The sequence below is a fragment of the Miniopterus schreibersii genome, assembly GCF_964146895.1.
Source record: "Miniopterus schreibersii genome assembly, chromosome: 11".
Classification (NCBI taxonomy): Eukaryota; Metazoa; Chordata; class Mammalia; order Chiroptera; family Miniopteridae; genus Miniopterus; species Miniopterus schreibersii.
Window position 1 is genome coordinate 28,970,462 of NC_138111.1, and position 18,063 is coordinate 28,988,524.

Sequence of the window (18,063 nt, forward strand, 5' to 3'; positions counted from 1 at the left end):
AGATTTTACTGAATATAGGTTTTGGTCACTTAGAGCTTCTGTGTCTCACAGCTACTACGCAGGTCAAAAGTAGAGTTTGTAGTTGGTCCATATTTAAAGCAGGGCAGGAAGTTATGTACCTTTTGCAGTAGATTTTCTCTTGCTCCTGCAGGGCACCACTCCCTCCACCTTTCTATAGAAATAGAGTTTCCTGTTTCCCTTGCTGAGGCTAAATGATTCCACTTGTGAAAATCATCTGGTCTCTTTTTCTTCCCCAAACCATACCCAATTTTAGTCATAATTAAGCACCTAAACACACTGGGTTGTTTTCCATACCTGGGAGTTTAGGTTTAATGAGTTTCTGGATTTCAGATTGGTCTGTCCCACCATGTGTGGCATTGGTGAGTAAAAACAAAGCAAAGAAAAAGAATTCCTTTTGAATTAAAGACCAACAAACTAATGCAACAAGCAATAGTTTATTATTTTTTTTTAAAAAAGGAAAAAACCAAAAAAACAAATGACTTCTTTTTACTATATCTTATAGATTAAGTAAAAATACTTGTATTAATATATATGTATATACATACTGCATATATATATATATATATACACACATGATATAATATTAAAATTACATGCTTCTCAGGACAGAAGAATTAGGACATGTTCCCTCATATGAATTTAAAACTCTATCACAATTTAAAATCATTGCAAGAACACTTGCTTCCTTTATTTTCGTTTTTAGACTTCAAGTACAGGAAGTTATCAAACCAGGATCTCAATGTGGAAAACCATCTGCTATGCACAAATGACAACGGACTGCCACAAACCGTGAGCCAGGGGTTTTGAATTCTCACACACATCTTCATAGCCCTACAACTGCGTCAATCTTCTACCTGAGATGGGAGGGACTGATAAAGCGCGACAGTCTGTCGATTCCAGGTGGACGTTCACATCGACGTTTAAACAAAAGCTAACAAATACATGTCTTAGTGTAGCAACAACACTGGCCGTGAAATCACTCTAGAGGAGGATTCCTTTCTCCCCTTTCCTTGCCAAATAAAACGCAAACATTGCCGGGAAAAAACAAACAAAATTGAGGGTGAAGCACCTCTGGCGATGATCAGCATACAGCAAGGAGCAGAGAGGGAGCGTTTCCTTCGTGACAGCTCCTGGCTGACTTGATGATTTCAAACACACCCTCGTCTGCAAAAGGCACTCACATATTGTCTATTTATAAATCATACAGTGGGAGTCCATACATGAGGGGTTTTCCTATAAATATAAAAAAGATAAGCTGAGGATATGATATATAACAAAGAAAAGAGTATGAAATGCACATTTTGGATAAATGTGCGCTTTTTATTTAAAGGACAATCAATATAATAGTTAAAAAATTTTCATTGAAAAGTCAGGAATTCCAATAAAATTATCAGTAAGAAGCAAGGGACTAGAGGCTGAGAGACGGAGTCCAGAACACAGAGAGGAGGGACACTAGCTTTTCAAACGGCCAAAGGAAAGGATATGATCAGTTAAAACTAGAAAAGAGCATTCACTCACAATGGAATGTGTGAGGGGGGGGAGAGTAGCAGAGAAATAGGGGAAGCGGGAGGGAGGGTGGTGCCCTTCAGTAGGTGGGCGGAGGAAGGGATGCCCCTGGAATCTGATGGGAAAGATGGACTGCATCCCCCTTGCTCTTGCAGTTTGAAGACACCCTGCCCAAGCCAAAGCTGCCCTCACCTGGACACGACCGAGCTAATGGAATTATAAGATGTGCCGCTGTTGCAGCTTGAGGCGTAGGCCTCCTGGCCATTGCCATCGAGGTTGATTTTGAACACAGAGGATGCCTTCAGTAGAAAGTCTGCTGCGTCTCGGCGCCCCAGCTCCCGAAGTTTGGACATGAGGATGCCGACTGTGCTCTCGGGGTAGGAGGTCCATTCCCGGAGCAGGGCATGGACCGGGCTCGGGAGGAACTCTTTGGGAGCCCCGTTATTGGTGTTGTACTTTGCCACAAGATCAGGGAGGCCCAAGTTCATGGCGAGAAGGCACCAGTCCTTCCCCATAGGATCGGGGGGGTCCAGCAGGCGACTAAGCTTCCTCCGGGTCAGGAGGTTCAGATCTGACGCATGGATGTCCATCCCGAGGCTGGCCTGCGAGTAGATGTCATGACACCCGAAGCACATGATGCTGCTGAAGCTCTCCTTGTACCCGCCCATGGTGTTAGTCAGCGAGGTCTCCTTAAGGGTCTGCGCCCGGAAGAAGTCCCGCGGCTGGTAGATCATGACGGGCTCGTGGTGCTCCCTCAGCTGCTGGGGGCTCAGGTAATGTTTCACGGTCAGCAGCCCCGGCAGCGTGGTGGCCATGACGTTCTCGATGGTGCTGCACACCGAGTCCAGCAGGAGGCAGCACTTGACCTTTTCCGTCTCCAGCCCGCGCACCTGGACCTCGATGCCCTGGCCGTGGTTGACCAGGAGCACCAGCAGCTCGGACCCACGGTTGGCTACCTTGCAGCCGCTCACCCACAGGCGGATGTCCGCGTCTCCCTCGGCGCTCTGTTGGTGGATCCACCGGCACAGGTTCACCTGGACCTTGTGGAAGATGCCGCACGGGAAGGGGGTGAGGTGCTCCACGGGGACGATGCGGACCCCGCCGTAGACCATCACCTCGTCCTCCTCGTCTGTCCAGGAGCGGTGCAGATTGTCTGTCTTGATGAGGGCGGGGATGTCCACCATGGTCCCACTGCTCAGGTCCCGGGCGCAGATGTCCATGGCATCGAGGATCTGCAGCAGCTCCTCCACGTCGCTGTCCGGCACCAGGCGCTGGATGTCCTCCATGGTGTAGCGGCCTCGGTAATGGTGCAGGGCCCGGGGGGTCTCCACGGAGAGCAGCTTCCCCAGGACATTGGTGCAGAGCCAGCGGGGGTCCAGGAGCAGCACGTCCTGGACGGTTTCACTCTGCATGATGTTGATCTGCCAGAGGGAACAATGAGTGGTCACACATAGGAGCCTAGACGAGCAGAGCTACCAGCTGCTCGGAGAACAAAAGGGCCCGAGCAGTGACAAAATCTGAGCAGATGTTGCAAGGAATGACTCGGATCATTCGTATGGCTGGATCTCAAAAATCAATTATTAAGCCAAAAAACCAACTTGAGAAGGTCATAAGAGAAATTTTGAAAAGACTCTTAAAAATGGTCAGTGTAACAAAAGACCAAAAAACCCCAAAAACCAAAAGTGAGAGATGGCAGCTATGGAATGATTTTTGATTATGGAGTGAATTTTTTTTTTTTTTTAAATATGTCTTTATTGATTTCAGAGAGAGGGAGGGAGAGATAGAAACCTCAATGACGAGAGAGAGTTACTGATCAGCTGCCTCCTGCATGCCCCCTACTGGGGATGGAGCCCACAACCTGGGCATGTGCCCTGACTGGGAATCGAACCATGACCTCCCAGTTCATAGTCAACGCTCAACCACTAACCACGCCAGCTGGGCTGCTGTATTATGCTTGCAACTTCTCTAAAGGCTTGCATTGCAATTTTTCAAAGGAAGATTTAGAATGTTATGTTATCCTGTAACTTTTTAACACACATACATTAAAAAGTTCTGCATAGATATGCCTCCATGACAGTGATTAGCCCTGGAGACGGGGAGAGAGGAATGAGACTGGAGGTGATGGTCAGAGATGACTTTAGCTTTACCACATTTATTTCTTTAATAAGCAAAAGTCAGGGGGAAAAATGTGACAAAAAATAGAAGCAACTTTTTCCCCTTTGTGCAACATCTACCCCTTCTCTTTTCCCTCCCTGTTCTGGGCTAGTTCTACAAATAATAGTGATTCAAGGTAGACTCTGTTCTCACATGGAGACTGAGAGCCTGGACCAGTTTGCACCAGGAGTACTTTTCTGCCCGTAGTCTGGTTTAATCTTTGAAATGCCTTCTGTATATAATTCTGTTTAAAATGAGCCTTAGATTGAAAATTCCTGGAGGGTAGAAACTTTCAATCCAAGATGGTGATGTAGGAAGACTCTGAACTCACCCCCTCTCAAGAACACATGAAATTTACACTTACAGAGCGACTGCCCCTTAAGAACTGAGGGCTGACTGAATAGCTCCTGTACAACAAATGCAAGAGGAACCACGGAGTAACAGGTAGGAGACAGAGGTATGGTACTGTGGGAAACCCAAACCCCAAAGCACTGGCCTGCAGTAGGGAGGGATCGCTGAAGGGCCTGTGCACAGAACCTGGGGCACAGTGAAAACGCAGTGGTTTAAAGGGCACTTAGGCTGTATGGGAAGAGAATTCATTTACTGACCCACAGTTCCCCTCCAGTTTGGCAAATGCTCTAGGGTTAGTACAACTCTTGGACCCAGTGTGGACTAAATGCTCTAATCAAAAAACAAAGGGTGGCTGAATAGATAAAAAACACGATTCATGCTATTCTGCCTAAAAGAGACTCACTCAGATCAAAAGACACACATGGACTGAAAATTAAGGAATGGAAAGAGATATTTCATACAAATGGAATGAAAAAAAAAAGAAGAAGAAGCTGGGGTAGCAATACTTATATCAGATAATAGACTTTAAAGCAAAGACTGCAACAAGAGACAAAGATGGGCATTACATAGTAATAAAGGGATCAATCCAACAAGAGGATCTAACACTTGTAAACATCTATGCACCAAACACAGGAGCAGCTAACTGCATAAAACAAATATTAACAGACATAAAGAGAGAAATCAATAGTATTACAATAATAGTAGGGGGACTGTATGGGTAGATCACACAGAGAGAAAATCAACAAGAAAAAGTGGCTTTAAAAGACACATTAGATCACATGGATTAGCAGATATTTACAGAACATTACACTTCAAATCAGCAGAATACACATTCTTTTCAAGTGCACACAGAACATTTTCCAGGGTAGACCACATGGTGGGCCACAAAACAAGACCTGGTAAATTTAAGAAGACTGAAATCACATCAAGCATATTCTCCAATCACAATAGTATAAAACTAGAAATCAATTATAAGAATAAAACTAGGAAAAAAACCCCAAAGCAAGTGGAGGCTAAACAACATGCTACTATACAATCAATGGGTTAATAAAGAAACCAAGGAGGAAATAAAAAATACATTGAAACAATGAAAATGGAATCAGTCATCTAAAATCTGGGCAAAAGCAGTTCTAAGAGGGAAATTCATGGTGATTGATATAAGCCTACCTCAAGAAACAAGAAACATCTCAAACAATCTAAACTTACAACTAAAGGAACTAGAAACAGACAAACAAAGCCAAAAACAAGTAGAAGGAAGGAAATAATAAAGATCAGAGCAGAAATAAATGAAGTAGAGACTAAAAAAAATAATAGAAAAGATCATCGAGACTGAGCTAATTCTTTGAACAGATAAAGAAAATAGATAAACCTTTAACCAGATTCATCAAGAAAAACAAAAGAAAGGGCCCAAATAAATAAAATCAGAAAGGAAAAAGAGACAACTCATACCACGGAAATACAAAGGATTGTAGGAGACAGTAAAAGCAATGATACACCAACAAATTTGACAACCTAGAAGAAATGGATAAATTCCTAGAAACGTACTCTTCCAAGACTGAATTTTGTTTCTAGTAATCAGTCTGTTCAGATTTTCTGTTTCTTCCTGATTCAATCAGTGACCAAATAACTACCAACAAAATTCTAAGAGTAGAAGGGCTTCACAGGTGAATTCTAAGCATTCAAAGAAGAATTAATACTTCCCCTTCAAACTTAAAGAGGGAAAGCTCCCAAACTCAGTTACCCTGATACCTCCTGGAGCCCTGCCTGGACTCGCAGGGCCCTTACCTCGCCGGCGCTGTGGAGCTGCTGGGCTATGCACCTGAGGTCCTCCTCGCTGGCCAGGGGGTTCAGCTGGTCCTGCACGTCATATACAAACTGCTGCAGCGACATCAGCTGGTTGGGTCCATTGAGCTTCCTCCAGGAAGGCAGCGTGGAGATGATTTTCTCACACAGGTGAGTCATCGGAGGGCAGACCTGGAACATGAGGGACGGGACAGGGCAATTTACAGTGATCAGGACTCTGGAGGAAGACTGGATATTCATTGAGACTGTTGTTGAAATATTATTTCAATTTAGACTATTTCTTGGTAACTGGCTTAAAATGGGTTAATTTTTTAACTTTGTTAAGTAAATCAGTCTGTTACAGACTCATCTACCCCACCACACCTTCAAAATTAAAGGCCACAGTAGCCATACACTGCACCGCATCATTCATGAGGCAGTCCCCTCAAGGATCATAGCTTCTAGGTCAGCTAAATTCCATTCCCTGTTAAAAAAAAACCCCAAATTCCCAGGGATAAAGGCAAGTTCCAACTGCCTGACCTCAGGAGCTGAGGGGGTGTGTGTGTGAAGCAGACAGCATGCCACACCCAGCTCAGGGACTCGATGCAGCCTGGGGAGCACAGGCCCTAACCCCGCCTGCGGGGAGGCGCTGGAAACCCTTCACGGACCACTGTTCCCGATCGCTGCCCAATGTTTCTGTTACCAGGTCCCTCCGAGGTCCGGACAGACCACTCCCCGCCCGCTGACTGTTCATGGTGGGGCTACGTGGAACTGTATAAGTTTATATAATTTGGGAAAGTGAAACAATTTTTTTAATTTTAATTTTTTTTAATCCTCACCTGAGGATATTTTTGGGGAAAGAGAAACATTTATTAAGATCTTGCTATCCAAGAACACAGTCTCATTCCATTTGTTCATCTATTATTTTATGCCCCTCAATAAATGTTGTTGGTGGCTTTTTTCTACTTTTCTGCATTTAAAAAATATTCCACAAATCACTTTTTTGGTATCATTATATTTTTAAAAAATTTATTAAGTTTATTGGGGTGACACTGGTTAATAACATTATATGTTTCAAGTGTACAATTCTATAATATATTCTATAATACATCATCTGCATTCTGCATTGTGTTCACCACCCAAAGTCTCCCCCCACCCCCGTTACCATAAGTTTGACCTTTCCCCTCTTCATCTTCCTCCAACCTCTCTCCCTCTGGTAACCATCCTTCTGCTGTGTCTATGAGTCTTTTTTAAAAAATATTTTTATTGATTTCAGGGAGAGGAAGGGAGAGGAAGAGAGAGATAGAAACATCAGTGATGAGAGAGTCATTGATCGGCTGCCTCCTGCACGCCCCCGACTGGGGATGGAGCCCGAAACCCAGGCATGTGCCCTGACTGGGAATCGAACCCCGATCGCCTGGATCCGAGGTCGATGCTCAACCCTGAGCCACGCCCGGCCGGGCAGCAATTTTACTTTTAAACAAACCACTAAAACTTCAGGATTTCCTGCACTCCAAGGTGGCCCAATTTGTGCATAACAACCCCTTCCCCTCGCGGCCATCTCCCTCTTTCTCTGCTTTTTCTTCCTCATCTCAGAGCAATAAGATAAAAACACGTCCATGCAGCCACCTCCCACTGGGTCCCCCGAAAACTGAGCCAAACCAAGAGGGCAGCACAAAGACGCCCGACCCGGGGTCACAGGATGGGCTGGGCAAAGGTAGGGGTCCTGCCCCGCCCGGGTACACTCACCGAAACAATCTGGCTCCGTATTTCTTGCAAGTGATTTCGAAGGACCTTCATGTCCTTGGACCCAGAAGCCCCAGCATCCAGCACAAACAGCTTATTTGAGATGTGAAGATCATTCCCAAACCTGAGGGAAGAGCGGCAGCCTCATCAGAGCGATGCGGTCTCACCGGGTGTTCCCACGGCAGGGCCCCAAAGGCTGGTCGCAGGCCAGGACATCTGGTGACCTTGCAGAGGCCCCTCCCTGCTGTCTGCTGGGCTCTGTAAGGCCACACTGGAGCAGAGGCCTACAGACACCCAGGTGCTTCCAGTCACGTAGACAGGCACCTCGGGCCCCACAGAATGGCAGGAACATGGTGCAGAGAGAGATCAGCGGCCCTGATGCAGGAAAGGTGAGATCTAATGTGCTCACCTTACAAGTTAAGAGAAGAGACACTGATGCAGTTGACAGAGTAAGAATAGAGGGATGAGTGTGAAAGTTACAACTTAGATTTAAAAATGTTAGCAGAAGCCCTATTTTCACATCAGGAAGGTGACAGGTAGGTGTCTTCAGTCGAGGGAATTTGAGTTACTAGGGCATTGTACAGAGCTGCAGGTTCAAGTTCTCAATTGACAGATACTAAGTAGAAAAAAAGTAGGTTTACAGTTGTGAGTACTCGAAACAGAGTTTATTCTTGTATTATTATTTATTTATTGTATTATTTTCCATATGAACAACTGTAAACCGACTTTTGCCCTACCCTGGATTTTTTTTTATGGGGGACACTGTGCGCGCCCATATTTATAAATGAAGCAAAAGTTCTGCAAAACCCCTTGACGTGAAGTGCCCTCTGATATTCTCCACTGACTCCACTCCACCCGCTCCGGAGAGCTGTCAGGGCCCCTGAGCGAATTTCATGACCCGATATTTTGAGAAATAATGATCAGTGGTATCATTAGAAAATCATCAAAAAGCCTGAAAGCTAAAACAACTAAAAGAACTAAGGATCTAATGTATAACACGGCGACCATAGCTGGTAGCACTGTGTTTTACAGTTAGAATTTGCCAAGAGAGTAGAAGTTAAGTGTCCTCATAAAAAAAAAAAAAGATAAATATGTGAATGATGGATGTTTTAATTAACTAGGTGGTGGGAATGCTTTCACAACGTAAATACATATCAAATCGCCACAATATATACTTTAAATATTTTACAACTGTATCTGCCAGTGATACCTCAATAAACTGAAAAACAAACAAGAGCATAAAACAACGGAAGGAAGTTCTCTCTAGGCAGTGGTGCCAGGAGGTGATGAAAGAAGCTGGAAGACGGGTGTTTCTTATCCTGTGCTACTTACTTCTGTTGGACTTGTTATTATGTGTATTCACTGCTTTGATAAAAATGAAAAATACAACAAAAAGGCCACCAAAGAAAAGAGGCCTTTGCGCCTCTAAATCCTTTCTCTAGTCCACAGGACTTCTGCTGGACTACCCCCGAAGGCCCAGGGGCTGCCCCTTACCTGTTCCTGATCTCTTTCAACAATGCCGTGTCTTTGTCATATCCAAACTCGCCCCCAGCTGGACGAGGGACGTTCATGATGTCGGCATGGGTGGCCACCAGGACAACGCGGAGTGGGTTCTTCAGCTTGCCGCCAAAGGCTGGGGACAGAGTGAGAACTGGTTCAGAGAGGGGTCCTCCTTCCGGCTGCCTTTCCCCCCGGTGAGGTGGGGTGAGCTGGCGCAGGCCCCGGCTCTGTCCCTCAGGATGGACATCCTGCCTGAAGACTTGGGGCCCTCTGCCTGCTGTGCACTGTAACCTTTGGGCCTGGGCCAGCCAATAACACAATGAGCCTATTTTCTGGGCCTCGAGGAAAGCTGTTCAGAAATGGGCCAGAACCAATCACAGAACACCGGCAGCTTCTCAATCTATCTCCAAATGGTGGGTGAAGGGAGATCTAACTTCTGACCAGGGGGTTGCCCTTTACAAGACCAAAGAATGCCTTCTGAAGGCAGTGACACCACAGACATGACTCAGAAGGGAAACTACAGTTCACACAGACAGCCTCTCACTTCTGGGAGTATTTAAGAGAAAGCATGGGAAAAAAAAAAAAAGAGAGATAGAGAAACAAAGAGATAAAGTGATGGTACCTGTGGGGGATTAAGCTCAGTTTATTTGATTGTGTATATACTTTTCAAAGAAAAAAATGGCTGCTGTTTTGTATTTCACCAGAGAAGGCTGCTGCTTTTGTTATAGGAAAAGAACACTGTTACCGTCCCCTCTAGGATAAAGTCAAGATAATGCATTCAGTCAATATGGTCCTTTCTCTTGCATTTTGATGGTGCTACAGAATGCAGGAGCGCTCATTCTGCTTGTGAATTATGTGCCCAGGAGGTAAAGGTGCAGTAGCTATCGAAGGAGGTATTCCACTTTGTACCCAAAAGTGACCACTGCTCCAAAATATAGAAAGAAAGTGAAAAATCAAGGAGTAAGCTCAGAAGCAGGTTTTTGTGGCAGAAATATGTGACCATGAAACAACTCCCTGCAGAACAAAATGAACAGCTGACTCTCAGGGAGCCTCCAGAGTGGAAATCGCCCAGTAGGAAGGAGGAGCGCAGAGAGCCACAGCTGTTAGCCACAAGCTATAGGAGCCGGGCCTGGTCGGGGCTGCAAGGCCAGCGGGTGTCTCAGCCCAGGAGTCTCAGCTTACCTATGGGTTCTTCAACTGGCACAAGAGACTTCAGGAAATTGAGCCAGAAAACCACTTGATTCAGCTGGATCTCATAGGGTTCTTCTAGACTGAAAACGATGACATGGATTGATGTGGGGTCATTTGCAGCAAAATAGTCGTAAGAACAGAAGTACACAGGATTTCCAGAGAATTCCCACACGCTGAAGTCGCCAACCCCTACAGAGAAAAACGAAGATGACTATCATGAAGTGCCACCACCAAATTTCAATTGCAGCTTTTCTTAGCACTTTAGGGTTACCAGCAGGGATAGTATCATCCATAGCATTTATCTATTCATCTATATGTATCTACTTAAGTATAGATCCGTATACATAATACTAACATAGCTTTATGATGTATGCCTATGTCATTCTGGAAGATCCCAGGGCTTTTCCAGAGCCTCCTCCTGGAGCACAGGCACTGCTGAGGACATGACCCTCAAAGTCTGGCAGCTAAGGCCTTAGTGTGAAAGCTTCTGGAACACAGAAAGAGGCCCTTTGAGCACTGGGAGCCAGACTCGGGATGGGGAGGTGGCCTGTGCAAGAGCAGGGGATGAGGGAAGGGATGCTGAGTGCTGAGGACACCCTTTTCCTTTCTCTTCACTGTAGGACCAGCTTTGCTAGAACATTAACTTTTAAGAGAGCAAAATGTGCATGGACTTTCATTCTAATCCATTAGGGCCAGTGGTTCTCAAAGTGGGGTTCCTGGACCAGTAGCAGCGGCATCACCTGGGAACCCTCAGATCTTCGAAATCAGGAGCTCCGGGGGAGGGGCTGGCAGTCTATTTTCACCAGCCCTCCAGGGGATTCTCTGGCAAGGTGGGGCTTAAGAACCACTGCTTTCGGCCACACACACAGAGCACTCCATTTCTCACTGGGTTCAGGAAAATAAAAGGGCCTTCAAGAATTGCCATTTTCTGAGCACCGCCCTGCACCAGACGCTCAGCTCATAAAATCTTCATGAATGAACTGAATCTCAGAGGAATTGCTATATCCTTGCTCTAAGCTGGGTCTCAACAAGGCAGGGGCTCGTGTTCAAGTGGCTGGGGGCCCTGGAGCCCCGGGGTGCTGCGGGGAACAGGCAATAGGGGTTGGAAGTAAACCATCCCTGGTAACATTTATAGCTTCACCCCCACGGAAATGTCTGAGAGTGAAGAACACACCTAAAATGTTGCTTATGAAAGAAAATTGCCGGTGTTTATATCAGAGCTCTAGCCATGAGTGTAGGTGTGTTTAAAAAGAATTCTTCTTTTATATTGGGTACCAAACTGCTAGAGGGATTGTATCGTATGACATTTCCTATCCAAGTGGGTGTTTAGCTCTACTTTAAAAAAATGTATCAGCCCTGCCCGAGTAGTTCAGAGCATCATCCCGATGCGCCAAGGCTGTGGGTTCAATCCCCAGTTAGCGCACATACAAGAATCAACCAATGACTTCAGAAACAAGTGGAACAACAAATTGATATTTCTCTTTCTCTCTCTCTAAAATCAATCAATAAATTAAAAAAAATGTATTAATTTACTCAACAGTCATTTATTAAGCACCTACTGTGTGCCTGGTGCTGTTAGGAGCAGAGGACACCATGGTGTTTAGCTTTACTTTTTGGGGGTATTAATCAGCCCTGCGTCACTTCCAACATCACTGTGCTGGCTCCTCCTCTGTCCCTTATGGGGCTGCGGTGGATGCCCCCCGGGCCCGGGCCCCCGACTCTAGGGAAATCACGTAAAGCCCTGGCGAAGGGACACTTGAGGTCCTTCCCTTTGTGGGGGGCGGGACGTACCGTTCAAATAGGCGTTCTGGATGTCAATGGCCTTCGTAGACTGGTCATCGGTGGAGCAGTGTGGGTGGTGGGACGGGGCCACGAACACCTCCAGCATCCCCTTGGTGAGGCCTGGCTCGAACATCATGCTGCGGCTCCGCACACTCACGTTCTCGCAGCCGGGGTACAGGTTGTTGATGCTCACGGACACTGCAGGCAGAGGGACAGCGGTGAGGCCCGCCCAGGGCAGCGTGCGTGCCTGCTCTCCCCGGCCTGGCACCTGCTGTCCCCACCCTGCTCCTGCCTCGGGCGGGCTTGTGTGCCCCTCAGGTGTGCTGTGCAGCAACACTTCTCAGAGATGTTGGGCTGTATCTTTCTGTTTCCGCCCCTCCTGTGTCCCTGTCCCCGGGGACCGCATCTCCCAGGCTTGCTTGCCATTTGCTGCTGGTTCGGGTCAGCCAATGGGAGACACTGGAGAGGCTGGGAGGAGGGACAGGCTGCTTCCTGGTCCTGTCTCAGCCTTTAGCCTCCGGTGTTTTCAGGAGATGGTAACACAAAGGGTCAACTTTTTTAAGGCAAACAAGCTTCCTGCTATCTGCGTGATATAAATGGGCCTATGCGGGCATCTCATGGGTGCCCAGAGTGCTGGTTTAGGAGAGAGCAGAGCATGGCCCCCAGGTGCTAACTAGCAGTGCCACTCAGAAGTGACAATGTTGCTGTTTCTGGAAACAGACCTTCCTTGGAGGCGACAGCCACCCAGTACAGCCTGCCGCCTTCCCCAACTCCGTCTCCTCCAGGTGGCCCTCATGTCACCTATTTGTGCCATGCTCCGCTTTCCCACGGACACCGTGGATGATGTTTTGTGAGGGCCAGGATGTGACTGGTGAGCTGCCTGGACTAGGGCTGGTGGGGTCCAGGCCCTGCATGCTGCCTCCTGCTGGCGGCTCCCTCAGCCCAGGGTGTGCTTGCCCCTGCACTGGGCAGGAGGAGGGGCTGCTACGGAGCCTGCAGGCACAGCTCCTGGCTCTTTCCAGGCCTCAGGCACGTCTAGATTTAACTGAAGATGAGTCCTGTCTCTTCCAGAGACTGTTTGGATAGAAAGTTTACCCACTCCTTGGAGCGGACCAACCACATGGGCATCAAGCAACACAGGCCTCTATGGGTTACCCATCTCTCCTATACTTGCCTAGGCCCTCCAGGAGCCTACCTGGCTTTGGCCAGACAGATCTGGGACCGAATTACACCTCTGACATTGACTAGGGGTCACCTTGGTTCGGGGTCATGTGATTTAGGGGTCATTTCTATCACAGGCAAAATTTCATGCATGGGGTAGGGAGTCTGCTTCTGAGCTCTCTCCTGGTCTTTGGGACTCTTGGAGTTAGGGGGCTGGGTGGAGATGGGGCGAAATGAAGAGCTTGTGCCCCTCTATGTGGGGCAGCCGCCCTCCTCCCCACTAACTGGCACCAGGTGGGAATGTGAATCCAGGTGGCCAAAGCTTCCACTTATCCACAAGAAGCAAAGTTCTAGCTTTTTAAGTGAAATCTCTTGATTTTTCTTTTTGTAAATTTGTTCCTATTTTTATTGAATTTATTGGGGTGACATTGGTTAATAAAATTATGTAGGTTTCAGATGTACAGTTCTACAGTACATCATTTATATACTGTATTGTGCGTTCACCACCTGAAGTCCAGTCTCCTTCCATCACCATTTATCCCCCCTTTACCGTCTTCTAACTCCCCCCTCCCCCTTTCCCTGTGATAATCACCAGACTGTTGTCTGGCCTATTATTATTTTTCTTTTCCCTAATCCCTTCACCTTTTTCGATGTTGGCAGCTAATTCTATTTCCTCTTTCCCCTCCCCCTACTACATAGCTGCAGCTGGCGAGGCTGCTGGGTTTCAGCGCCTGCCTTAGGCAGAGACATCTCATGTCTGTGAGCCTTGAGCTACCTTTCTCTGAAATGGGTTTGTGACACAACCATACAAGGTTCAGAGACCCAGTGAGATGATGTGTGCAGCACCTGGTTGCAGGTCAGCACAAACTCTGTTCACCATACATGTGCCTTTCCACCCTGAGTTGAATTTTATCAACAATCTATTTCCAGATTCTTCCAGATGTGGAAAATTAATCAGAAGGAAGATGAGTGGAGATATTACTTCTGAGTGGCAGAGCTGAGCAGCAGAAAAAAATCTCTTTCTTGACGTTCTGGGCGTGAATCCACCAATAACTGTGTCTGAGGAGGGTGGGGGAAGACAGCAAAGCCTGCTTCCCTACCAGGGTCCACGTGAGTGGAGGGACCAACCATGAAAACCATTAAGGAGCCTTTCAAACCACTGACCAACTCCAAAATCTCAGCCACTTGATGTGTGGCTGGGCAGTTTAGTTCATGGGATCTGGGCTATAACCTTCATATCCAATGACGACTTATAAAAATTCCAGATCACAGATCCAAATAGGTTTCTTTGTTTTTGGTCTCTGTCTTACACACACACACACACACACACACACACACACACACACACACGGTCTCCACCCTCCCTGCCCCCAACAGTGGTTCAGACTGGAGTGACCTTAACCCACAGCAGGAGAGAGCTGGCCCGGTTCCCTCTAAGGTGACACCGTAACTGCCAGAAAAGCTGACCTTGGACTAGGAACACTGGCAAAATTACAGTGGCAAATGGAAAATGTGTGCACACAAAAGACCTCACTCAGAAGCTGTGTCATTAATAAGCTCTGGCTCAGGAGCCAGACACTTCGTGAGCTGCCCGCTGTGTGACTCCTGACAGCCTACTCGACCCTGCAAGACTTCTGTAAAACGGTGGTAAGGATACCCCATAATCCTGTGTCATGGATGACATGGGGCTTCACATGTTCACATTTTGCCCAGTTCCTGACACACAGTTTGTGCTCGTATTAGCAATATGAGTTAGCAACTTTATAATCATTCTAATTAAAAATCCACTTTGGTTATTTTTTCTCCAGGTTCCTGCTGTGTTCAGAGACAGCAAGTTGAAAGGGGCATGTAAGTCTCAGTCAACTGCCCCCTACTAACGCTCCACAGACCTCTCTCCTTGTGGAGAGAATTATACAGAAACCCAAACTATGAAACATTTGTTTTCAACCCAGGGAACAGATACGATACCTTTGTGATATGACGTGCAGAAAATGAGTCTGAGGCGCAAGCTTCAAAATTGATGTTGTCCAGGAAAATCCTGGAAGGTCTCTACTCTTAAGTCCCTTCCTCTAAAGCAGGGTTCTGGAGAAATAACTAACACCCAGATTGTACTTTCCTTTTGCTCACTGTGGGTGCTTCTCCCTGGGGAAGGACAGGTGACCCTGTCGTTCTGGGTGTGAATCCACCAATAACTGTGTCTGAGGAGGGTGGGGGAAGGCAGCAAAGCCTGCTTCCCTACGAGGGTCCACGTGAGCGGAGGGACCAACTATGAAAACCATTAAGGAGCCTTTCAAACCACCAGCCAATTCCGAATGTGCAGGATGCTGATCCCACCCGAATCCGATTTTGTTGCTCGATGTCCTCACATTTCTAGATGCCCCTGCAGCTTTCCAAGAAGAAAGCATGGGGTGAGGACCCATCCAGGGGCCAATACTCAACCTCTGTGATCTGCAGCAGTGTCAGTCCAAGCTCCCTCTGTCTTCCTCGGTAGAACACGCAGAATTCTATTTGCACATTTGTAACTGTGAACTTCTGTGCATGACCTTGACTTCAGTGAGGCCCTTTCCTTGCTACTCTGGGGACAGCCTGCAATTGCTGGGCAATAGGAGGGTGGCTACCAGGCCCACAGCCAGGCTAGCCCACACCTGAAAGCCACCAAGGCATGGGGAACAGTCAGCCCGGGACCAAGCGACCATAAAGCCACCACTCATCCTAAACCCTTACTGAGAGGGCAAATGAAAGCACCCACTGAAGAGACTGGCGGGGGCGGAGGGCCTACCTGCGGGCTTGGAAGCCAGTGGTGACGGCGGGAACCTGGTGGAGTTGGTGGAGGAGAGTCGGGGCCGGCGCCTTCGGAAGAAGCTCCTCAGCAGACCACACTTGAGGGACTCCACCAGGGTGGTTTTCCCAGACCCCGAGTGGCCGAACAGCTTCAGTTTGATTTTCGGCTGCAGGTTCTGCGTGGGTCGCAGTTGCTGGATGAAGAGTCCTCGGTGAGTGTCCTGAACACAGACGAAAGAGGGCCCGTTGGTCACAGGAGAGGAGAGGGCCCTGGGCTGCGCGGCGCTGAGGCCCCGGTTCCGAGCCCGGGGCTGGGTCCTCCTGGTCTGCGGCTTTTACCCACTTTGTTGTGTCTCATTCATGTAAAATGCACACAGAGAATTCACCACTCGAACCATTTTAAAGTGTACCATTCAGAGGCTTTTAGTACGTTTACAATGTCGTAGGAACACCACTGCTACCCAGTTCCAGGGCGTTTTCATGCCCCAGGGGCCTCTGCACCCCTTAACAGTCGCTTCCCACTCCCCTCCCTGCAGCCCCTGGCAACACCAATCTGCTCTCTCCACGGACCTGTCCACCTGCGTTTTGATGCATGAGTTGGTGGAGTGACTCCTGTGACACAGGGGCAGCCCCGTGAGAGGGGCCAGGGGCACCTGCTCCCCTCCGTGTGGAGGGGTCTGGTTCCTTTCGACACTGGGATGGTACCAGATGGAGAGAAGGGCATCCCAGGGAGAAATCTAAATCACGGGGAGGGAGCTGGGAGACACAATAACCTTTCCACTTTCTTTTTTCTCAGTTCTACGGGGAGAAGCAGGAGTCTCACCATAATTCACATTTTCACTTCATTCATTCATTCACTCATTCATCCATAAACATTTGTGGAGGGCCTCCCGTGTGCTAAGCACAGAGGGGACTGTCTATACGTGTCCAAGAACCATGGTCTTGGGGAGATACAGACGTGTGAACACTCTGACATAAACTATAACATGAGTGCTTCTGGTGGGACGGTGTTGGCAAGGTGCTCTGTGCACCCAGACAATGTACCTCAAGGTCCATAATGTGGGACATTGATCATGCCACCCTGCTCCATCCCGTCTCACACGCCACCTCATTTCCAGCCCTCCCAGCCTGGCTTCTGGCTCTGGGACAAGGGCCTGTTGGAGCTGTGACGTGCAGCCTGACGTGGGTTCCTTCTTTTCTATTGAGGATGATCCCCCTGCTCAAGCCTGTTACGTCCCATGCATCCAATGAGATCTATCTTGCTGTTACCTCTTCTAAAGTTTTCCTCCCTAGTAGGTTCAGGCCCTTATGTGGTTCACCATCAGGGCCCCACGAGTGCAGGGTAATTGTGTTACACTCCCTCCCTCTAGACTAGGCGCCAACTTGATAGGGGAGACGGTGGTAACCCAGCACCTGGCTCAGGTAGGACGTTCAATAAAGAGGTGTGGTATAAATGGCTTGACTCAGAGGTGACCCACACAAGAGCGTTTCAGAGGTAAGTGCCTTCCTTTCCGTCTCGGTGTGATCTCGGACCTAAATCCTGGGAGGTGCTTATTTACTGCTGACTCACTGTTAACTGTTCCCACTAATGACCAAGGAAGCTCATATAACAAACTCACAGCTCTCCAGAAGACTCCTAAGTTCCTACCCCTATTTTCTATTGGTAAAGCGTGACCCCTCTTTCTCAACAGGGCGACATTGCCCTCTAGTGGGCACTTAAGACATCTGCAGTGACATTTTTAGTTCTTACTGCCGGTGGTGGGTTCAAGGTGCCCATATGTGTATACATTGTCCTGAGCGACTTCTGAGTGTCTGCTGAGCATTTACATAGGAAATAAACCTGGTTATACTACGAGCTTAGGACTTAACTGCATCATTTTACATATGACCTGGAAGGTTTTTTGTGTTTTTGGGGGGAGGGAGAGTGAGAGAACATGATTTCATACATACTGAGTTTTCCAAGAACGCAACTATTTTATAAATTGATGGAAAACATCTACATAATTTTGATCTTTCATGAGCTCTGTCCTTGCATTTCTGAAAATCATGTCAGCAGTGGCTGCAGTGTTTGAGTTGCCATCCCAGCCC

At 47.6% G+C, this 18,063-nt stretch overlaps 1 protein-coding gene across 1 annotated transcript in view; it reads right to left on the reverse strand.

The window, feature by feature from the left end:
* Positions 1-677: 677 nt before the first annotated feature.
* Positions 678-18,063, reverse strand: part of DAPK1 (death associated protein kinase 1) — a 153,078-nt gene continuing 135,692 nt past the window's right edge. The window contains exons 20-27 of the mRNA XM_081151680.1: positions 15,974-16,196; positions 12,043-12,231; positions 10,243-10,440; positions 9,055-9,193; positions 7,564-7,684; positions 5,818-6,006; positions 1,720-2,948; positions 678-1,254 (exon numbers count right to left, since the gene is read on the reverse strand). Of these exons, the coding sequence (XP_081007806.1) occupies positions 1,221-1,254; positions 1,720-2,948; positions 5,818-6,006; positions 7,564-7,684; positions 9,055-9,193; positions 10,243-10,440; positions 12,043-12,231; positions 15,974-16,196 (2,322 nt within the window). The 3' untranslated portion in view covers positions 678-1,220. The remainder of the gene's footprint in view (positions 1,255-1,719; positions 2,949-5,817; positions 6,007-7,563; positions 7,685-9,054; positions 9,194-10,242; positions 10,441-12,042; positions 12,232-15,973; positions 16,197-18,063) is intronic.